The sequence below is a fragment of the Macaca mulatta genome, chromosome 16 (genome assembly GCF_049350105.2).
Source record: "Macaca mulatta isolate MMU2019108-1 chromosome 16, T2T-MMU8v2.0, whole genome shotgun sequence".
In the NCBI taxonomy this organism is placed as follows: domain Eukaryota; kingdom Metazoa; phylum Chordata; class Mammalia; order Primates; family Cercopithecidae; genus Macaca; species Macaca mulatta.
This window is the reverse complement of record NC_133421.1, coordinates 60,762,502-60,785,358: the sequence shown is the minus strand read 5'-3', so window position 1 is coordinate 60,785,358 and position 22,857 is coordinate 60,762,502. Positions and strand designations below refer to the sequence as shown.

Sequence of the window (22,857 nt, the reverse complement as noted above, 5' to 3'; positions counted from 1 at the left end):
AGAGATCTCAGTCATTTCTTCCCCCTTCACCTCCTTTATAGTTGTAAAACACCAGAGGAAGGAGGGGCTTGGGTTTCGCTGGTTCTGCTTAAAAACATCATGGCTTTCTGTTCCATGGGGGTTGGGAGGGGGATGCGTGGAGGGCCCAGCCCGCAAGGGTGACTTTGGTAAAGTCCCTGGTCTCTTGCTGCATAGATGAGGCTGGGGTGCAAGGAGACACCGTCACACGCTGCGAGGTTATTGGCTGGCAGGACCCGGGCCGGACGGTGCGCTACCTCGTACCACCACCAGGAGGCGATTGTTCCCTCTGGCTTTTCCGTTGGGGGTGCTAGAAGGGAGTGCGGAGGTCGGGAGGCAAGAGGGTGTAGACAGCACAGAAATAGTGTGGGGTCGCGTTGGGTGAAGCAAGATCGCAAAGGCCTAGGGCCATAGGTGGAGACCCTCTTCTGTCCGTGGGGAGTCCTTGTGGCCAGGAGAATTTCAGGATCCTGGGTTCCCTCCACAGCAGACTGGAGGGGGGGCAGTCACGCAGCCCGAGGCAACAGTTACAGCGGCGGGAGATGTTCCTTCTCTCACCTGCCAGGGAGCCCCTTCCTCCCAGTTGGTAGGACCAGGAAACACTGCTGCCTTCCAAGGTTTGCGCGCCACCCCGCGATGGGTCAGACTCCAGAACTCAACCGTGCGCAGTGGAGCGGGGGAGGCAGCCGAGGTGGGTTAACTGCATAGATAGGGACGGCTCTGAGCCCCCTTCCCCAAGCCCCTAAAGACGAGATTCCAGAAATTCCCGGAGGGACATAGCAAAGCCAAAGGGAAAAGGGAGTAGTAAAACTAACTTTGTCTTTCCCGAATCCCCCTTCCCCGCCCCCTCCGCCGTTGGCCAGGGTGCCCCCCTGCAGGCGGCCAGACTCAGCACGACTTCAGCACCTGTTGCAGGTGGAGGCGCACGTCGGCGGCCGTTTCCCAGGGCACCACGCTGGCACGGAACGAGCTGGGCTCGGCCTTCTGGGCCTCCTGAATGAGGCGGTGCATGGGGTAGCCGCGGCGTGGGAAGGCCACGTCGCCGCCCGCCAGCAGCCCCATGGGGCAGAAGTCGTTGGCGCCGTCGCCCACGTAGAAGAGGCGCTCGAAGTGCACGCCATCGTGGGCCCGCTCGCGCAGGTAGTCGCTGAGCACCTTGTGCTTGCACATGTTGGCGGGGCATCGCGTGCAGCTGTGTGTGTGGAACGGCCGCAGAGCCAGCAGTCCCCGCGCATCCGGCCCTGATGGGTTGCTGAGGATACGGCGGAACAGGCTGTGGTGGCCGGCGGCGCGCAGCGCGCTCTCCACGCCAAAGGTGTTGGCATCGGAGATGAGAATCACCTCGAAGCAGGCGCCCTGTTTAGCCACAAACTGCAGCAGGTCGCCCATGCCTGGCGACAAAGGGATGGCTTCGTAGATGGCACGCAAGTCCCGCGGTCGCACACCCTGCTCGCCCAGGTACTTGAAGACGCGCTGCATGTACTCGTTGTAAAAGCCCTCGCGGTAGGTGGCTCGCAGGCTCTCCGGGAGCCGCTGGCCTGGCGCGGCGCGCACAATGGAATCGTCGCTGTTTTCGTCCACGATAGTCTCGTCGAAGTCGAAGGTCAGGAGGAAGCGCGGCGCACCCTGCGCAGCCATCCCGCCGTCCTGGGAGCAGGGGGGAGAGCAGCAGGAGGAGGAGGAGGAGGGAGCAAGCGAGAGGGGGCGCGGCAGGAGCCCGCCCGGGAGAGGCTGGTTAGCGGGCCACGGCCAGAGGTGCTGGCACATCCAAGACCTGAGGAGGACCCAAGTCTGGTTAAGCTGGGAGGAGTACCCAATGCCACCACCTCTATCCCCAGCCTTCCCTGACTACCCCAGTGGCACCTCTTACTTAACTGCACCGGGGTTTATGCCCAGAGGGCTTCCCGGCACCTGTTTTCGGTACTCTCATCAGGGACCAATGGGGCTTAACAAGGGTCAAAAGAAGGGAAGAGCAGCTTCCGAGGATCACCACTTTGGGGAGGTTTGAACTGGACTGTTTTGGAGACTTCCAGTGGCCCCTGTTGTTCGTGTGGATCAAGAGAGGGTGGTGGGAACTCTCCCCTTCCTCATTCCCTGAGGCAGTCAAGGGAAACCACCCATCCACCCAACTGGACCGGCTTCCCCATTCAACTTTTGGGCTGTGGGGAATCTATGGCTCTCTGGGAGCTGCTTCCAGCCCAATGGCACTGGACAGAGGTCTAGGGATGGGGCACAGCTTCTCCAGGGAGTTTGAGGGCCCTGTGCTGACAGCTCATCACTAATCACTTGCCAATTCCCCAGGAGGAACGTGTCAGCGGGTGGGGTTTCTGCCAGAGTCCGAAGCAAGCGGGCAGCAGGAGAAGCAGTGGGGCTTGGGGAGGTAAGAGCCTCCCGCACCAGGCCACGACATACCTGGGAGACAGGTAAGGGAGAAGAGAGAGAGCAGCAGTGGCTGAAAAGGCAGAGGAGTGGGAAGGGCCAGGTAGTGGGGACTTAAGGGGTATGGAGGAGAGGGCTGAAAGGAAATCATGCTAGGGGATCTTGGAGACAGACTGCTGGACAGGAAGACAGAGTAGGGGTAGGGATAGGGGAGTTCCAGGAAGTGGAGACCTTGGGCCAGAGTCATGTTGGACGGGAGGGTAGTAGGCAGCAAGGGAGAGGACAGAGGACAACAGGGGACATGTCAGGGCACAAGGAAAGGCAAGCAATGGAGGCAGCAAGAGCCCTCAGCAGCAAGTCTCCATCACCTTTGCCTGCCAGTGTGTGAGAGGCGCAGAGGGGCAGTGAGCAGGTGATGTGCAGCTTCCAGATACCCACACACTGCTTTTCTCCCGCCCAGCTCCCACCCCAGTTAATTGAGATGGGATTGTTCCTCTTTCTGGTTTCTTCCTAAACCCCTCTCTCATATTCCTGGGGTGCTTATGGCCTGGCACACCTTGTGAAACAGAAGCCCAAGCTCCTCATTTCAGGGCTGGGATTTCGATGGACTATCTGCTGTCCTAACCAAGCTGTCCCTTCCACCTCATCCCTAGAGTCACCCTATGGTCTCATCAACATCCAGTGGGCATTTCGGTGGCCCAGGATCCTTCAAATTGCAGATATAAAGCATCAGGACCCCACACCTGGGATGGAAGCTTCTAGGAAATCATGAAGCTCCAGTAGAGGTGAGGGTAAACCTAAAATGGGCTGGATAGGGCCTCTCCCAAGGCCCTATGGAAAGGTGATGGAAAACTGGGGGCTGAGGCCTCATCCTAGGAGACCCCCAGAGGGACCCACTTACCCTAGATAGGCAGCGGAGGCCAGAAACTGGAAAACAGCCACTCATTGTCGGTGCATTACCGTGGGCACCACCTGTAGGGACTCTGTTGGCCTCCAGCCGTCGTCAAACGTTCCTGACAACCACAAAAGGTCATTTGAGGGTGCCCAGTCAGCTGCCTTTGCTTCCACTAGGAATACCCACCTGGCCCTGGTCCTTCTGCTGAGCCACAGGAGGCACTCCCAGGGTCTTAGCAAAAACAATCCCTCAAATAGGCCCAGCACCTACAACTCTAGAGAGGTTTCAGATGGTATCGGAGACCCAGAGAAGTTAACTGACTTTCCAAAAAGTCACCCACTGTAAATGGCAGACCGATCTCAAACCCACATCTGAGCCTGAGTCCAGTGTTTTTTCTCTAGTATCATCATTGTCCCTTAAATGTGTTTGACACATCATAGTTTACAAACCACCTTTACTCATATTCTCTCACTACTCATTAGTCATAAATTCAGCCAATGAGAAGGGCTCAGAGAGGTTAACTAACCAGCCACGCTGTTTACAGGGGGCATAGACTGTTTCGTGAACGCTTGACCGCAGCTTTGCCTTCCTCGTGCCCTCAAAAAGGAAGATGACCAAAGCTTACTATACCATAGCTGGGGTCTGGGACCCCTAGTCAGGTCTCACAGGTGATCTGGGAATGGCCTCCCTGGTGCTGTCAGGGGTCCGGTAGTCAGACGGGAGAGTCAGGTTGAAATCTTGGCTAGACTTTGGTGTGGCTTTGGGGACTGGGTTTCACCTCTTGGGGACTTCACTAAGAGAGCGGCAAAGGATACCACCTACAACTTCCAGTGCCTCTCTACTCTCCCACCTGTGCTCCTGGGGTTGCGTGAGACCAGAGGCAGCTGGGACAAGATTTGGAAAGATACAGAGAGCCAGGAGACAAGACCTGGAGAGGAGCAAAGGTCTGGCTGGCTGCTGCCCTCTGGTGGTGACAATGGTGACTGTAAACCCCTCTGTCAAGGTGACACTCTCCCCTGACTATCCAGGAGGGAGAAGCAATTGCCCCAGGACAGAGACAAGGACATCCCAGGAGCAGGGCACAGGCTCTAGCACTATCCATCTTGCAGCACCCCCTCCCTCACAACACCTGGACCACATATGTGTTAAATCCTTCTGCAGGGATGGAATGCGGCTCTCAGTTTTTTCCAAGAACTTCTAATCTAGGAATTGGGAGAGGTGGTCAAAGCTGAATGAAGCAGTGGGCAAAGAGAGGGTGAGGGATGGGAGAGAAGAGAGATTAAGGAGGAGGTGGGAGAGAAGGGGAGGGTTGCATGAGGGACAAGGAAATGGCATGGGTTGGAGCTGTCCCCAGTCCCTATCTGGAGGGACTTCCAACCTTCCAGATTCCCAGCTGATATCACATGTCCAACCTCAGCCAGGTGATTTATAAGAGAAAGGTCAGGGATGCCACTCCCCTTGTAAAAGCAAACAGGACAGGCACATGCAGCACGTGGAGAAGCAAGGGGCAGATACAAAGATTCCAAGGGGTCACCAGCAGCTACCCAGGGACCAGCTTTCATCCCATAGAGAAGGGTCTCATTACTTTGCCCTCTTCCTTCCTTCCTTCCTTCCTTCCTTCCTTCCTTCCTTCCTCTCTTTCTTTCTTTCCTTTCTCTTTCTTTCCTTTTTCTTTCTTCCTTCCTTCTTTCCTTCTTTTTCTTTCTTTTCCTTCCTTCCTTCCTTCTCTCCTTCCTTCCTTCCTTCCTTCCTTCCTTCCTTCCTTCCTTCCTTCCTTCCTTTTTTCTATTCTATTGACCATTAATTATGGTCAAAACTTCTCATTTTTTCAGCCAGGCAGGGTGGCTTAAGCCTGTAATCCCAACATTTTGGGAGGCCGAGACAGGCAGATCACTTAAGTCCAGGAGTTTGAGACCAGACTGGGTGACATGGCAAAATCCTGTCTCTTTAAAAACAAAAATGAGCTGGGAATGGTGACTTGTGCCCATAGTCCCAGATACTTGGGAGGCTGAGGCACGAGGATCACTTGAACCCAGGAGACAGAGGTTGCAGTGAGCTGTGATGGTACCACTGCACTCCAGCCTGGGTGACAGAGGGAGTAACCCCATCCCCAAAACACACACACACACACACAAAATTCCTCATATGTCATCATAAAAGACAGTTACATTTTTCTGCTAATAATAGTATCTAGAGGATTCAGTTAAACACTTATTGTTTGGTGAGTTGCCCTTGTTTCTTTTAGTCTCCAAGGCAGAAAGTCAGGCATCTTGGGTTTCTTCCCCTGAAAACTGAGAAGACCATGCCGTGACACCTCGTCCCCACCCCACAGGAGTCAGAGGAACCCCTTCCCCTGTTGGACTTTGGCTCCTGTGATGTTCCAAAAGGTCTCTCACCTCTGACACCTTTGTTCTGAGTCATCAAATCCTTTTGTGGTCACCAGAGTCCCTCAGAGTAGGGGGCAGAATCTGAGCTTCTCTAACAGGCTAGAGAAGGGAGAAGGGTTTCTAGGGGCTTGCAGGGAGTCCATATTCTAGTCCCACCTAAAAGTAGTGCCTACCTCCTTAATTCTGCACCGAGTCAGATTCCTGCCTGCTTCTCCCGCCTTTCACACAAATGCTCTTAAATATGTGGGAAGGGGGTGGGAGGGAAACAGGCCCCTCTCTGATACAGGCCCTAAGTTTGAAATTCCCTTCTTACTGGGTGGATGGAGTTCCTAGAAAAGTTTTGGCATAGTTTTCCACAGGAAATGTTCAGAATGAGGATGGGGAGGCGAGGACTCCAGAAAGACCACGGTAACAAGCCCTCTCTGTCCAAAAACAAGTCTCCTTGTATCAGTCACTAGAAATCAGATCCAACAACTAAGCTAGAATTCCCTCCCTCTCCCAGACAGTGCTCCCAAACATGACCATCTTCCTTGCTCACCACGCCTGAACAGCAGATAGGAAAAACAGAGGCCCAGAGAGGTCAAGCTAACATCCTGGGGGTCACACAGCATCGGAACCGAGAACTCAGGAGTCTCTGGCGCCTTTTGGGAATATTGCAGCTGGAGCTCCCCCCTTGGCCCTGGAGACTCTCGTGGGCTGAGAGCTTGCGGTCCTGACCAGCTGGCGGTGGTGGCCCTGCGCCCTGGTGCCAGTGAGGCGTCTGGGTCTAGCAGTCACCTCTGGGCACTGCCTGGCTGGGAGGACAATCTGGGAGGGGATCCTAGGGGCAGGGGCAGGGGCAGGGAGGTGGCAGCTGCCGGTAGGGTTGGGGGAGAGATATTTTTAGAGGTGACTAGGAAGCCAGCACTCTGGCGCACCCCCAGCTGGCGGGCGCTGGGCTCCAATGCGGGCGGGGGGTGCGCGGCTGGGGAGGGGTATTGTGGGTGGCAGGGAGCAAGGGGACACCAATTCCTTGGCTTTGCCAGAGTCGGGGACGGAGGGATACTCCAGCACTATGTTCCTGGGTAGGAGAGAGAAGGGGACTCACTCCTGAGCTCCAGAACTCCCCCACTGCCACGCGCGTGAAGGAGCGCCTTCAAACTCCACAGCCCCCACCCCGCGCCGGGACCCCAGCCCTCCCCTATCTCCCGGAGCCCAGGACTCACGTGGGGGCGGCGGCGGCAGAGGTCTGTCCCGGCTGAGTTTGGTGTGTAAGAAGTGGGGAAGGGGGCTAGCTGAGGTATTGGGGCGCCGGATGGAGCAAGGGGTGCTTACGGGAATTGGAGGGGACGCGGTGTCTTATCCACCCCCGGATTTCTGGGCTCCGGCTCACGAGTCCCTCCAGTCCCGAGGGACTGAGGACGATGTGCGTCTGAGCCGTCCCCTCCACTTGCCCCCCATCCCCCCGGGCAGCCGCCGCGTCCCCTTTAAATGCCCGGGAGCCGGAGCCGGAGCCGGAGCCACGGCCGGCGCTGCGGCTGCTGCAGCAGCGGAGCCCACCGCAGTCCCCACACGTCACAAGCGACTGTCCAATCACAGAGGCGCCGGCGCACATCAAAGGGGCGGGCCGCCCGAGGCCACGCCTCCCTCCGCCCCCGGAGGCTCCCGGAGCGCCAGCCAAGGTGGGATTGGGCGCTTGGGGAAAGGGTAGCAGGGTGGCGATGGAGCGCTGCCCTTCCGAGGAGCGTGGGTGGGGGCACCCTCACTAGAGAGGCTGTGGACATACGCTAAATCCCTGCCCACACACCCCAAATTGCCAGGGCTGCGGACTTTCTCATCCGCCGCCTCCAGGGCTCCGGTTCCTGAGATTTGCAGAAGTGCACCTCCACCTCCTGCCCATTCCGCTCTCGGGTCCTAAACCCAGCGGCGCAGCGTCCCGGCCCGGCTCTCGGGACCCTTTCCCCAGGTTATAGGTTACTGAGGGTTGCGGGGGGTAACGGGAGGAGTGACTCACCCTCCACCGCCCGTAAAGTTGGTGGAGGGGGTGGTGACAGACAGTTTGCCCCTTTTGCAAATGGCACTATAAATAAAAAACACACTTTCTCCCCTGCTGCCTAAGAGTCAGTTTCTCCCCAATCCTAATCTCCTCCTTTTGGCCCTCCCAGCCTGCTAGTGAGGAGAAGGAGAAAAGATTGTGTTTAGAGAGGAAAGACGTGAAACTGGTATTTACTGAGAACATACGATGAATTGGGCGTTCGGGTTAGGTCGCTGCGTTTATGGCTGAATGTTCACAACACTCGATAAATTATTTGCCTAGCCGTTCAAACCCGGACACACCTGACTCCATTGGGTCACAAAGGGGTGTGTAGGTGGGGAGAATGCACTTTGGAAGGCCCAGGTGGGAGGGTCGCTTGAGCCTCGGAGTTCGAGACCAGCCTGGACAAAATAGGGAGACCCCATCTCTACAAAAAATTAAGAAATTAGCTAGGCATTGTGGCATGCACCTGTAGTCCCAGCTCTACTTGGGAGGCTGAGGTGGGAGGATTGCTTGAGCCTGGGAGGTCAAGGCTGCAGTAAACTGTGATCACACCACCACACTCTAGCCTAGGTGAAAGAGTGAGACCCTGTCTCAAAACAAAACAAAACAAAACAACAACAACAAAAAAAATGAGCTTGTCTGGGGTCACCCAGGTGGTAGGGCTGGGGTATCAACCTGGTTGCCTTATGCATCACCCCATACTGTCCCTCTCATTGTCTGTCATCCCTCCTCTCCTGTAAGCAACGTGAGGACCATGTTTGTCTTATTGATATACCCCCATCCCCTAGCATAGACAGCCTGGCTGGTACACAGTGGGCCCTGGATGTTTGTTGAGTGAGGCCAGGTGCAGTGGCTTATGCCTGTAATCTCAGCACTTTGGGAGGCTGAAGCAGGTGGATCATTAGAGATTAGGAGTTTGGGACCAGCCTGGCCAACATGATGAAACCCCATCGCTACTAAAAATACAAAAAAAAAAAAAAAAAAAGCCAGGCATGGTGGCATGCACTCATAATCCCAGCTACTCGGTACTCGGGAGGCTGAGGCAGGAGAATCACTTGAACCCGGGAGGCAGAGGTTGCAGTGAGCCAAAATCATGCCACTGCACTCCAGCCGAGACGACAGAGCAACACTCCATCTCAAAAAAAAAAAAAAAAGAAGATGTTGAATGAAACAAGTCCCCTGCTGTGTTTAGCTCCAGGTTAGTACTCCATTTGTGTTCCTTCACTTTGTCTTCACAATAACAGATTGTTCCAGGGTTATTCCATTTTATTTTATTTTATTTTATTTTATTTTATTTTATTTTATTTTTGAGAAACAGTCTCGCTGTGTCACCCAGGCTGAAGTGCAGTGGTGTGATCTCGGCTCACTGCAACCTCTGCCTCCTGGGTTCAAGCGATTCTCCTGCCTCAGCCTTCCAAGCAGCTGGGATTATGGGTACCTGCCCCCATGCCCAGCTAATTTTTGTGTTTTTAGTAGAGACGGGGTTTTACCATGTTTGCCAGGCTGGTCTCAAACTCCTGACCTCAGGTGATCAACTCTCCTTGGCCTCCCAAAGTGTTGGGATGTTGGGATGACAGGTGTGAGCCATCATGCCCAGCCCTATCCATCCCCACTTTTTTTTTTTTTTTTTTTTTTTTTTTTGAGACGGAGTTTCACTCTTGTTGCCCAGGCTGGAGTGCAATGGCGCAATCTCCGGCTCACCACGACCTCCGCCTCCTGGGTTCAAATGATTCTCCTGCCTCAGCCTCCTGGTAGCTGGGATTACAGGCATGTGCCACCATACGCAGTTAATTTCGTATTTTTAGTAGAGACAGGGTTTCTCCATGTTGGTCAGGGTGGTCTCAAACTCCCAACCTCAGGTGATCCACCCACCTCGGCCTCCCAAAGTGCTGGGATTACAGGCATGAGCCACCACGCCCAGCCTATCCATCCCCATTTTATAAAGAAATTGAGACTCAGAAATAAAAGGATTTTTTCAAGGTCACACAAGTGCCCTGGAGGCAACTGATTCCAATCCTAACCTTTTGAGGCAATTAGCAGCAGTTTCAACCTGGTTTCCTAATTCACTGATGGGGTTAGGGAGGGTAGGCAGATGACTTCCTGTGGCCACTGGTGGTTTCAAGTTTTTACTGCCTGGCTGAGTTCTGCCTTCAGTCAGGTGGTGGGAGTGCCAAAGCTCGTGAGTGCTACCTACAAACCACCTTTGTGAAAAAGCTGTAGAAGGCCGGGCGCGGTGGCTCAAGCCTGTAATCCCAGCACTTTGGGAGGCCGAGACGGGTGGATCACGAGGTCAGGAGATCGAGACCATCCTGGCTAACACGGTGAAACCCCGTCTCTACTAAAAAAACACAAAAAAACTAGCCGGGTGATGTGGCAGGCGCCTGTAGTCCCAGTTACTCGGGAGGCTGAGGCAGGAGAATGGCGTAAACCCGGGAGGCGGAGCTTGCAGTGAGCTGAGATCCGGCCACTGCACTCCAGCCTGGGTGACAGAGCAAGACTCCGTCTCAAAAAAAAAAAAAAAAAAAGAAAAAAAAAAGCTGTAGAAGCTCCTTTTAAAAGCCAGCCGGACGCGGTGGCTCATGCCTATAATTCCAGCACTTTGGGAAGCCAAGGTGGGCGGATCTCGAGGTCAGGAGTTCAAGACCAGCCTGGCCAACATGGTGAAACCTTGTCTCTATTAAAAATACAAAAATTGGCCGGGCGCGGTGGCTCACGCCTGTAATCCCTGCACTTTGGGAGGCCGAGGCGGGCGGATCACGAGGTCAGGAGATCGAGACCATCCTGGCTAACACGGTGAAACCCCATCTCTACTAAAATACAAAAAATTAGCCGGGCGCGGTGGCGGGCGCCTGTAGTCCCAGCTACTCGGGAGGCTGAGGCAGGAGAATGGCGCGAACCTGGGAGGCGGAGCTTGCAGTGAGCCGAGATGGTGCCAGTGCACTCCAGCCTGGGCGACAGAGTGAAGACTCCGCCTCAAAAAAAAAAAAAAAAAAAAAAAAAAAAAATTAACTGGGTGTGGTGGTGTGCACCTATAATCTCAGCTATTTGGGAGGCTGAGGCAGAAATTGCTTGAACCTGGGAGGCGAAGGTTGCAGTGAGCAGAGATCATGCAGTCAGGCCTCTGAGCCCAAGCTAAGCCATCATATCCCAGTGACCTGCACGAAGACATCCAGATGGCCTGAAGCAACTGAAGATCCACAGAAGTGAAAATAGCTTAACTGATGACATTCCATTCCATTGTGATTTGTTTCTACCCCACCCTAACTGATCAATGTTCTTTATAATCTCCCCCACCCTTAAGAAGTTTCTTTGTAATTCTCCCCAAATTCTCCCCACCCTTGAGAATGTACTTTGTGAGATCCACCCCATGCCCCTAAACCTACAAGAACTCATGATAATCTCACCACCCTTGCTGACTCCTATTTCGGACTCAGCCCACCTGCACCTTGGTAAAATAAACAGCCTTGTTGATCACACAAAGCCTGTTTGGGGGTCTCTCACGTGGATGCGTGAGACATTTGGTCCCGAAAAAGAACTATCAGGCCGGTATACCTAGGCGAGATTACATGGTTTCCTGCCTAGTTGAAGGGCTTAAAAAGGCATCTTACAAAGCTGTTAATTATGACAAACAAAGCTACCCAAGGTAAAGAACCCAGCCCAGTTCATGGCCCATTTGGAAACAACCCTTAGACACTTTACCGCCGTAGACCCAGAGGGGCCAGAAGGCTGTCTTATTCTTAATATGCATTTTATCACCCAGTCAACTCCTGACATTAGAAAAAACTCCAAAAATTAATTTCCAGCCCTCAAACCCCACAACAGAACTCAATTAACCTTGCCTTCAAGGTGTACAATAATAGAGTAGAGGCAGCGTATTTCTGAGTTGCAATTACTTGCCTCCACTGTGAGAGAAACCCCAGCCACATCTCCAGCACACAAGAACTTCAAAATGCCTGAACCACAGTGGCCAGGTGTTCCTTCAGGACCTCCTCCCGCAGGATCTTGCTTCAAGTGCCAGAAATCTGACCACTGGGCCAAGGAATGCCCGCAGCCCGGGATTCCTCCTAAGCCGTGTCGCATCTGTGCAGGACCTCACTGGAAATTGGACTGTCCAGCTGGCCCAAGGCTCTGACTGATTCCTTCCCAGATCTTTTCGGCTTAGCAGCTGAAGACTGACACTGCCCGATCGCCTCTGAAGCCTCCTGGACCATCACAGACGCTTTGGGTAGCTCTTACAGTAGAGGGTCCATCCCCTTCTTAATTAATACAGAGGCTACCCACTCCATTACCTTCTTTTCAAAGTCCTTTTTCCTTTGCCTCCATAACTGTTGTGGGTATTGACGGCCAGGCTCTAAACCTCTTAAAACTCCCCAACTGTGGTGCCAACTTAGACAATACTCTTTTAAGCACTCCTTTTTAGTTATCCCCACCTGCCCAGCTCCCTTATTAGGTCAAGACATTTTAACTAAATTATCTGCTTTCCTGACTATTCCTGGGCTACAGCCACACCTCACTGCCACCTTTTCTCCCAGTTCAAAGCCTCCTTCACATCCTCTCCTTGTATGTCCCCACCTTTTTTTTTTTTTTTTTGAGATGGGGTCTCGCTCTGTCACCCAGGCTGGAGTGCAGTGGCCGGATCTCAGCTCACTGCAAGCTCCACCTCCCGGGTTCATGCCATTCTCCTGCCTCAGCCTCCCGAGCAGCTGGGACTACAGGCGCCCGCCACCACACCTGGCTAATTTTTTTGTATTTTTTAGTAGAGACGGGGTTTCACCATGTTAGCCAGATGGTCTCGATCTCCTGACCTCGTGATCCACCCGCTTCGGCCTCCCAAAGTGCTGGGATTATAGGTGTGAGCCACCACGCCCGGCCCTTTTCAGCTCTCTTTACTTTCCGTTTTCCTTGTACCAGTGAGTTGGATGATCAGTCATGTACCTAAACATAGGGATAGAAAGGGAATGGGAAACCCATCCCCCATTCAGTTAAGACCTCTGCCCAGCACATGGGCTGCAGATCCTCTTCTCCTCGTGTGAGTTTCACCTTAGGACTCAAGTCAGCCAACCTGGCAGAGCTAGTGAACAGGAGTCATCTTAGGTGACAGTGTAACCGCCCAAGGGGTTTGCCTTGTCCGCTGCCTAGGATAGCCGATTTATCAAGACAGGGTAATTATAATAGAGAAAGAGTAATTCATGCAGAGCCAGCTGTGCCGGAGATTGGAGTTTTATTATTACTCAAATCAGTCTTCCTCAAAACTCTTTTATTATTACTCAAATCCTTCTCCCCCGAACACTGGGGATCAGAATTTTTCAGGATAATTTGGTGGGTAGGGACCAGTGAATCGGGAGTTCTGATTGGTTCGCGCAGGGATGAACTCACGGGGAGTGGAAGTTGTTCTCTTCTGCTGAGTCAGTTCCTGGGTGGGGGCCACAGAACTGGTTGGCAGGTCCGGATGGGGCCCTCTGGTTGTTAGAAATGCAAAAACCTGAAAAGACATCTCAAAAGGCCGATCTTAGGTTCACAATAGTGATGTTACTTCGAGAGTAATTTAGGGAAGTTGCAAATCTTATAACCTCTGGAATAATGGCTGGTAATATTGAGAATTCCAGCCCCTTTCATCTTGACTTGGTGACTGGTGGCCTTTCATTAGTTTTACCAGAACAGTTTAGCCTTTTGGGAAGGGCTATTATATAAACTATACCCTAAGTTTCTTTCCAAAGCTAGTTCGCCCTACGCTTAGGAATGGACAGTTTAGAGGTTAGAAACAAGATGGGGTCAATTAGGTCTGATATCTTTTACTATCATAATTTTCTCAGTTACGATTTTTGCAAAGGTGGTTTCAATAGGGCTCACTTGAGTTCCTGGTGAACCCTGACTCAGGCTGCCAGGGACAGCTCAGTCCACCTGGTCTTCACAAAGAGGGTGTGTCACTTGCCCAAGGTTTCAGCCCTACAGCCGAAGAGGCCAAGAGTCCAAGAATGTGGCCTCGTGCTCTCTAATAGGCCTCCTTCCTGGTGGTGGGAGATGCAAAGGTGAGAGGGAGGGGCCGATGGGCATGAGTTCAACCCGCACACTCCACCTGGAAAGGATGAACGAGTTTTGAGAATGGACTAGGTGCCAGGCACATGATCCCCCTACTACCCTGGAAATGGGGTTTCGCGCAGCATTCCCATCTTCACACATGAAAAAAGCAGAAGCTCTGGGGCATTAAGAAAGCGCCTTGTGGGGAGCGGGGAGGAGGGGCCAAGGTTGAAAACCCATGTATTGGGTACTGTGTGCTCACTTCCTGAGTGACAGGTTTAGTCATACGCCAAACCTCAGCATAACACAATATAGCTTTGTGTTGTTGTTTGTTGTTGTTTTTGAGATGGAGTCCTCGCTCTGTTGCCAGGCTGGAGTGCAGTGGGGTGATCTCGGCTCCCTGTATACCTTTATAATCTGCATGTGTATCTCTGGAATCTAAAATAAAAGCTGAAAGACAAAAACAAAACAAACAAACAAACAAACAAAAAACAAAGAAAGCGTCTTGCCCAAGAGCTCTGTGTAGCAAGTGGTGGTCAGGCTGGATGGTGCAGGTCTGCACTGTTCTATCTGCCCCCAGAAAGCAAAAGGACAGGGCCCTCAGTGATCTGAGGACTGATGAGGGTGGGCTTAGGAGGAAGAGGCCACCGAGGGTGTCCTCGTGCTGGCAATTCTGTGAGATGTGCTGCAGGGCATTCTGCGACTACAGCCTTGTGCTGGAGGTTAGTGACCAGGACTGACTAGACCCCTTCCCTGGCTCCACGGTTCCTTTCCAAGACAACAAAAAGTACGTACTGCATGCTCAGCACTAAGAGGCTCCACTTACTTCATTCATTCTCACATCAGCCCTGTAATCTACTCATTCTCCCATTTTACAGATGAGAAACAGGAGGAACAGGATGTATGTAATTGGCCCAAGGTCACAGAGCCAAGAGGTGGCTGAAGCCAGATTTGAACCGAGGCATTCAGCTAAGAAACTGCATTCTTAAGCAAAACATCACAAGACCTGCCCTAAAGAAAGTGTTGCTGCCTCCTGCGAGGCAAGGTGATGCCCTGGGGGAGAGGAAGGAGGAGAAAGGCTTGTGTTCTTAAATTAAGTATTTTCTTTAGGGATCGCACCTTTTGACCGACTAAGGTTGAGAATTCCTTGAGTTGTGGCTTAGAGAACAGTCTGACTTGCAATCAGGATAGCTGAGTTTGAACTTGCGTGACTTGAAACAAGCTCTCTTTTGTTTTATTTATTTATTTATTTATTTATTTATTTATTTATTTATTTATTTAGAGTTCTCATTCTGTCACCCAGGCTGGAGTGGAGTGGCGTGATCCTGGCTCACTGCAACCTCCGCCTCCCAGGTTCAAGCCATTCTTATGTCTCAGCCTCCTGAGTAGCTGGGATTACAGGGGTGCACCACCACACCCAGCTAATTTTTGTATATATATATTTTTTTGTAGAGACGAGGTTTCACCATGTTGGCCAGGCTGGTCTTGAACCCCTGAACTCAGGTGATCCGCCTGACTCGGCCTCCCAAAGTGCTGGGATTACCGGCATGAGCCACCGCGCCCAGCCATAGACAAGTTGCTCCCCTTTGGACCTCATCTCCCTACTTGGGCAGAAGCTTGTCAAGATCTGACTGGTTTTGAGGATCCTCTGTGATGTAAAGAGACTAGAGAGGGAGTCCTGGTTGGCTTCCCCTGCTCCACAGCATGCTAGAAGTGAAACTGCCTCCAAGAACCTTCATTTCTAAACCAGAGCTAGCCCCAGGCTTCTCTCTCCTCACAGCCCCGGAAGAGGTCCAAAGGACAGGGCCAGAGCAAGGACGGGCTAGTGGGATCTCAGGCAGTACAGGAGGAGCTGGGGGCAGAAACATCTCTGCTCCCCTCTCTGCACAGGCAGCAGCCTGCCTGGTCGCCTGGGTCCCTAGCCCAAGGACGGCTCGGTAATAAACACTTTTGAAATATTCCGGCCTGAGTCCTTGAGTTCACTCAAACGCGCAGAAACCTGTCTGCTTTCCCTGTGGCACTCGGGCATTCCCCACGTCTGCCTCCCACCCGCTTCCCTCTAGAGAAAGGCTTAGTTTTATTTTCCAAACTCGGGCTGTGAATCGGTCCTCCAAAGTCTAGTAACTGGCTCACATATCCCCCTGTGGCTCTGGCTAGCCTGCTAAACCTGAGTTTTGAATTGACCTTTAATTGCTCTAAATGGGCTACCCCACCCCACCCCATCCTGGGAAGATTCTGGCAGTGATATAGATCAAGGCTTAGATCTTTTTTTCTTTTTTCTTTTTTCTTTTTTTTGAGATGGAGTCTCGCTCTTGTCCCCCAGGCTGGAGAGCAGTGGCATGATCTTGGCTCACTGCAACCTCTGCCTCCTGGACTCAAGCGATTCTCCGGCCTCAGCCTCCTGAGTAGCTAGGATTACAGGCGCCTGCCAGCACGCCTAGCTAGTTTTTTTATTTTTAGTAGAGAGGGGATTTCACCATGTTGGCCAGGCTTGTCCCAAACTCCTGACCTCAAGTGATCCGCCCACCTCGGCCTCCCAAAGTACTGAGATTACAGGTGTGAGCCACCGCACCCAGCCAAGGATCAGATCTTTAGAGCCAGATCCTGCAGATAGCGGTGGACAATCTATATTCTCCTGCTCTCCCAGGCATCCCTACAACATGGCATTCATTTGTTTGTGCTCTCATTCATTCAATGAATATAATGAAGTTAACTGCATCCGGCCCTGGGAGATAATGATATTGAACAAGACATAGATCCTGCCCTCTGGAAGCCTGTTTTTTTTCTTTTTTTTTTTTTTTGGACAGGATCTCACTCTGTTGCCCAGGCTTGAGTTCAGAGGTGCGTGCAGTCATGGCTCACTGCAGCCTTGAAAGACTCAAGCTATTCTCACACCTCGGCCTCCCGAGTAGCTGGGACTACAGGTGTGCGTCACTATGTCTGACAAAAATGTGTTTGGATTTTTTGTAGAGATGGGGTTTCACCATGTTGCCTAGGATGATCTTGAACTCCCGGGCTCAAGTGATCCTCCTACCTTGGCCTCCCAAAGTGCTGAGATTACAGGTGTGAGCCACCTTGCCTGGCCTCAGAAGCTTATAGTCTAGAGAAGAGACCTGGCAAGCAAACAGCCCTTCCCAAACAAGTGTCAGGGAAGAACAACTGGCAGATCTGCTGTGCCCACCAAGGGAATTCTGTCCTGTCTCATCCTTTTCTTTTTTTTTGGAGACAGAATCTCACTCTGTCTCCCAGGCTGGAGTGCAATGGCGCAACCTTGGCTCACTGCAATCTCTGCCTCCCGGGTTCAAGCAATTCTCATGCCTCACCTTCCTGAGTAGCTGGGATTACAGGCGTCCACCATCATGCCCAGCTAATTTTTGTATTTTTAGTAGAGATGGGGTTTCACCATGTTGGCCAGGCTGGTCTCTAACTCCTGACCTTAAGTGATCCGCCCGCCTTGGCCTCCCAAAGTGCTGGGATTATAGGCGTGAGCCACTGCACCTGGCTTGTCCCATCCACTTCTTGTTATTGGTTGCTGTGGGCGGTCCTCTCCTCTCACCCCTCCACCTGCCCTTGGCAGCTTAGAGATGATACCCCATCTACATCCCTCCTTCCCTGCCTTCCCCAATCCCAGGCCCCTCTCCCTACAACAGACTTACCTTGACAGAGCTGTCCACTGTCCTCCTCACTTAGCAGCAATAATGGGGGGAACATGGCAAGGGGAACAGGACAGAGAAGTGAATAAACAAACGAACCCACTTTCTGCCACCCAGCAGATACCCACGACAGGTAAAGGAGAGAAAGCAGTCCCACAGACACCCCTCTCTGCTGGAAAGTCCTTTCTTTTTTTTTTTTTTTTTTTTTTTTTTTTTTTTTTTTTGAGACAGAGTCTTGCTCTGTCGCCCAGGCTGGAGCGCAGTGGCCGGATCTCGGCTCACTGCAAGCTCCGCCTCCCGGGTTTACGCCATTCTCCTGCCTCAGCCTCCCGAGTAGCTGGGACTACAGGCGCCCGCCACCTCGCCCGGCTAGTTTTTTGTATTTTTTAGTAGAGACGGGGTTTCACTGTGTTAGCCAGGATGGTCTCGATCTCCTGACCTCGTGATCCGCCCGTCTCGGCCTCCCAAAGTGCTGGGATTACAGGCTTGAGCCACCGCGCCCGGCCTGCTGGAAAGTCCTTTCTATCTGACTCCAGTCCCACTTGCTGGAGGAGTTCCCCTCATTTCGTTTCTGAGACAGCCTCCTTCTGTGTAATAACTATTCAGAGACTTGAAATCTGCCTCTCTGGTTTCTTCTGTCTTTGCAAATGTCACATTAAAGAGAACAAGGTCAGGAGGCTGAGGCAGGAGAATGGCGTAAACCCAGGAGGCGGAGCTTGCAGTGAGCTGAGATCCAGCCACCGTACTCCAGACTGGGCGACAGAGCGAGACTCCGTCTCAAGAAAAAAAAAAAAGAAAAAAAGAGAATAAGGTAATTTGGTTTCTGTTGGTCTCTGCCTGCTTCGTGTTAATTCTCTAACCATGTCTGTGTCCCAGTCTCCCTCGCTCTGCCCTTTAACCACACACGCCTTCTTTCCAATTTTATTTTATTTTATTTTTTGAGACTGACTGTCGCTCTATTGACCAGGCTGGAGTGCAGTGGCACGATCTCGGCTCACTGCAAACTCCGCCTCCCGGGTTCAAGCGATTCTCCTGCCTCAGCCTCTCGAGTAGCTGGGATTACAGGCACCCATGACCATGCCTGGCTAATTTCTGTATTTTTAGTAGAGACAGGGTTTTATCATGTTGGCCAGGCAGGTCTCAAACTCCTGACCTCAAGTGATCCACCCACCTCGGCCTCCCAAACTGCTGGTATTACAAGCGTGAGCCACCGTGCCCAACCTCTTTCCTAGTTTCAAAAGAAAACCACGGGCCCTTTGCACGTGCTATAGCCTCTGCCCAGGGTACTTCCCAGCCCATCCATGGCCCTTCACTGAGCTCAGGGCTGAGCTACAAGGAAGCCTGTCCTGCTCTCCCCATCCCTCCCAACCCCAAGATCAGGAGCTCCCACATTACACAGCTCCACAGCACCTTGCATTTCTCCTGGGTGATTCATTAATGTCTTTCTCCTGTCAGCTTCGAGAGGACAGGGATCACAGTAGCTTTGTTCCCATAGAATCCCCAGTGCCTAGCATAGGCCTTGGCCCATAGTCGCTGCACAGATAAATATTTGTTGCTTGAATATCTGTAGGATTCTCAATCTAGTCAACTTGTATAGGCTGTTGTCTTAGACCTGGAATGAGACCAAAGCAAGCTGGCCCAACCTTGGTTGTGTCCTAATTTGGCCATCTGACTATGAATATGCTAACAAATGATGGGCTTAGCGTCCAGCATTTCCATTCCTTCCCTAGAGCAAGCTCCTCCACCAGCAATCCTCCCAGCCCTAAGGCAGGTCTGTGTTGATGGGGGCTAGAGGCCAGATGACTGGTTGATCTGATCACTCAATTCCTTCTGCCTAACTTCAGAAGCTTCTTCCAAAATAAGAGACATTTTTTGGGGGGGATTTTTTTTTTTTTTTTAAGATGGAGTCTTGCTCTGTCGCCCAGGCTGGAGTGCAGTGGCACGATCTCTGTTCACTGCAACCTCTGCCTCCTGGGCTCAAGCTATTCTCCTGCCTCAGCCTCCTAAGTAGCTGGGACTACAGGTGCGTGACACCACACCCGGCTATTTTATTATTATTATTATTATTATTATTATTATTATTATTATTTGTATGTTTAGTAGAGACAGGGTTTCACCATGTTGGCCATGGCTGGTCTCGAACCTCTCACCTCAACTCTGCTCCTGGCGGAGACCTTTATGTTTTTAATGGGTTGTGTAGCCCACAAAACACTCTTTGCCATTCACACTATTTTTCTGATGAGGAAAATGAGACTGAAGGAGATGAGGTGACAAGTCCAAGGTTGTACAGTTAGGAAGGTGGCTAAGGCAACACTTGAAGTCTTGTGAAGCCAGTGGCTTTCTGAAGGGGATGTGCCAACCAACAAAGATTCTCAGATTCTGGGCTTTTTGGCAGTTGTTTGATTCTTTTTTTCCATTCATTCATTCATTCATTCATTCATTCATTCATTCATTCACTAATTTGTTTAGGAGATATAAGCTCCAGTCATTGCCTTCAAGGAGGCCAAAGTCTCTGTCTCAGGCTGGCATTTTGAATCTAAGGTCTGGTAATGGCCTGAAATGATATTATATGTGTATATATATTTATTTGTTTGTTTTTTTATTATTATTTTTTGATAAGGAGTCTCACTCTATCACCCCAGCTGGAGTGCAGTGGCACAATCTTAGCTCACTGCAACCTCTGCCTCCTGGGTTCAAGCAATTCTTCTGCCTTAGTCTCCTGAGTAGCTGGGATGACAGGCGCCTGCCACTGCACCCAGCTAATTTTTGTATTTTCAGTAGAGACGGGTTTTACCATCTTGGCCAGGCTGGTCTTGAACTCCTGACCTCTTGATCCACCCGCCTAGGCCTCCCAAAGTACTGGGATTACAGGCATGAGCCACCACGCCTAGCTGATTATATATATATTTTAGTGTTTATGTACATATGTGCATTTTTCTTGCAAACTTTCTTTTTTCTTTTTAATTGCTTGGCAGAACATTGAACTTGCAAACTTTCAGAGGGTTCCATGATACCCTGTACCCTGACCTCCCTTCATTGCAAAAAGGTTAAGAACTGCTGGTATAACGCATGCTATGCAGTGTAAACAGATGGCAGTCCAGTATCTCCTGTACAGATGGCAGTCTCAGTATCTCCTGCCTGTTTGGGTGACTGAGGCCCCATCATGTGACCATCTCTGGCCCAAGTGAGATAACCTGGGTGTCTGCACCACAGTACCCATCCACGGCACTGCTGACCTGTGACAGCTCCTCTCAGAAGATCAAACACATAGAAATGCACACACACACACACTGACTCCAACAGCCCCAGATCCACAACTGCTCCTGAATCCAGGGAGATCCTGTAACCGTCTAATGGGTTCACCTTGCCCGTTGCCTAGACAAAGCCAATTCCTCAAGACAGGGAAATTGCAATCAAGAAGGAGTAATTTACACAGAGACAGTTATGTGGGAGGCCGGAGTTTCTTTATTACTCAAATCAGTCTCCCTGAGCATTTGGGGAGCAGAGTTTTTAAGGACAACTTTTGGGGGGGCGGAGAGGGGGGAAGCCAGTGAGCCAGGAGTGCTGATTGGTCAGCGATGGAATCATAGGCAGTCGAAGCTGTCTTCTCGCTCTTAGTCAGTTCCCCCATGAGGGCCACAAGATCAGATGAGCCCGTTTATTGACCTGGGTGGTGCCAGCTGATCCATCAAGTGCAGGGTCTGCAAAGTATCTCAAGCACTGATCTTAGGAACAGTTTAGGGAGGGTTAGAACTTTGTAACCTCCAGCTGCATGACTCCTAAACCATAATTTCTAATCTTGTGGCTAATGTTAGTCCTACAAAGGTAATCTAGTCCCCAAGCAAGAAGGAGGTCTGCTTTGGGAAAGGGCTGTTATCATCTTTGATTTCAATTATAAACTATAAACTGAGTTTCTCCCAAAGTTAATTCAGCGTATGCCCAGGAATGAACAAGGACAGCTTGGAGGTTAGAAGCAAGATGGAGTTGGCCAGTCGCGGTGGCTCATGCCTGTAATCCCAGCACTTCCGGAGGCCGAGGCGGGTGGATCACTTCAGGTGGGGAGTTCGAGACCAGCCTGACCAACATGGAGAAACCCTGTCTCTACTAAAAATACAAAATTAGCCAGGATCGCACCATTGCACTCCAGTCTGGACAACAAGAGCAAAACTCCGTCTCAAAAAAAAAAAAAAAAAAAAAAAAAGCAAGATGGAATCGATTAAGTCGATTAAGTTAGATCTCTTTTACTGTTTCAGTCATGATTTTGCAAAGGCGCTTTCAATCCCTTGATCTTTCTCTTTCTCTGCAGTGTTAGTGACACACAAAGCATTACCCATGATGGCTATACATATATATACACACACACACACACACACACATATATATACACGCGCACACACACACACACACATATATATATATATATATATATATATATTTTTTTTTTTTTCTTAGCCAGAGTCTTGCTGTGTTACCCAGGCTGGGGTGCAGTAGCATGATCTTGGCTCACTGCAATCTCCACCTTCTGGGTCAAGGGGTTCTCTTGCCTCAGCCTTCTGAGTAGCTGGGCCTACAAGTGTGTCCCACCACACCTGGCTAATTTTTGTATTTTTAGTAGAGATGAGATTTCACGGGCTGGTTTTGAACTCCTGACCTCAAGTGATCTGCCTGCCTTGGCCTCCCAAAGTGCTGGGATTACAGACATGAACCACTGCACCTGGCCCGTGATGGCTACATACTGAAGGCTTGTGTGTGTCAGATCCCATGATCCTTACACCTTCATGTCTTATTTTTTCTATTTTTTTTTAATTAAAAGTGTTCATAGTAGTACTAACTTGCTCTCAAGTTTCTAAATGTTTTGTATCCTTTTTAAATTTGTTTTTCTTTTGAGACAGAGTCTCGCTCTGTCGCCCAGGTTGGAGTGCAGTGGTGCAATGTTGGCTCACTGCAACCTCTGCCTCCTGGGTTGAAGCAATTCTCCCATTTCAGCCTCTGAGTAGCTGGGACTACAGGTGAGCGCCATCATGCCCAGCTGATTTTTTTTTTTAATTTTTAGTAGAGACGGGTTTCCCCATGTTAGCCAGGCTGGTCTCTAACTCCTGGCCTCAAGTAATTCACCTGTCTTGGCTTCCCAAAGTGCTGGGATTACCCACATGAACCACCAAGGCTGGGCTCTCATGTGTTATATATATACATATATATATATATATATATATATATATATATATATTTTTTTTTTTTTTTTTTTTGAGACAGAGTTTTGCTCTTGTTGCCCAGGCTGGAGTGCAATGGCACAATCTCAACTCACTGCACCCTCCACCTCCTGGGTTCAAGCTATTCTCCCTCCTCAGCCTCCCAAGTAGCTGGCAATTACAGGTGTGTGCCACCACGCCTGGCTATTTTTGTATTTTTAGTGGAGACGGGGTTTCACCATGTTGGTCAGGCTGGTCTTGAACTCCTGACTTCAGGTGATCTGCCCACCCCAGCCCCTTC

General features: G+C 51.2%; 1 protein-coding gene and 1 long non-coding RNA gene across 9 annotated transcripts; one reads left to right on the top strand and one right to left on the bottom strand.

Annotated features, from left to right (window-relative positions):
* Positions 1-14: 14 nt before the first annotated feature.
* Positions 15-7,209, bottom strand: PHOSPHO1 (phosphoethanolamine/phosphocholine phosphatase 1). Of its 8 annotated transcripts, none has more exons than XM_077971274.1 (4): positions 6,885-7,209; positions 5,689-5,778; positions 3,299-3,410; positions 15-1,792 (listed from the first exon to the last, which is right to left on the bottom strand). In XM_077971274.1, the coding sequence occupies exon 4, from the start codon at positions 1,783-1,785 to the stop codon at positions 907-909; it is 879 nt and encodes a 292-aa protein (XP_077827400.1). In that variant the 5' UTR covers positions 1,786-1,792; positions 3,299-3,410; positions 5,689-5,778; positions 6,885-7,209; the 3' UTR covers positions 15-906. The 8 variants fall into 8 exon arrangements, with proteins under 8 accessions (XP_077827400.1, XP_077827401.1, XP_077827399.1 ...); XM_077971275.1 differs by having other exon boundaries at positions 15-1,665; XM_077971273.1 differs by lacking the exon at positions 5,689-5,778.
* Positions 882-5,696, top strand: LOC144335615 (uncharacterized). Its single transcript, XR_013406565.1, has 3 exons — positions 882-1,621; positions 3,051-3,182; positions 5,538-5,696. It is a non-coding gene; the product is annotated as an uncharacterized LOC144335615 (long non-coding RNA).
* Positions 7,210-22,857: the final 15,648 nt, after the last annotated feature.

Coding starts and splice junctions, on each gene's coding strand:
- PHOSPHO1 (XM_077971274.1), bottom strand. CDS start 1,785: ATGTGCCAGCACCTCTGGCCGTGGCCCGCTAACCAGCCTCTCCCGGGC.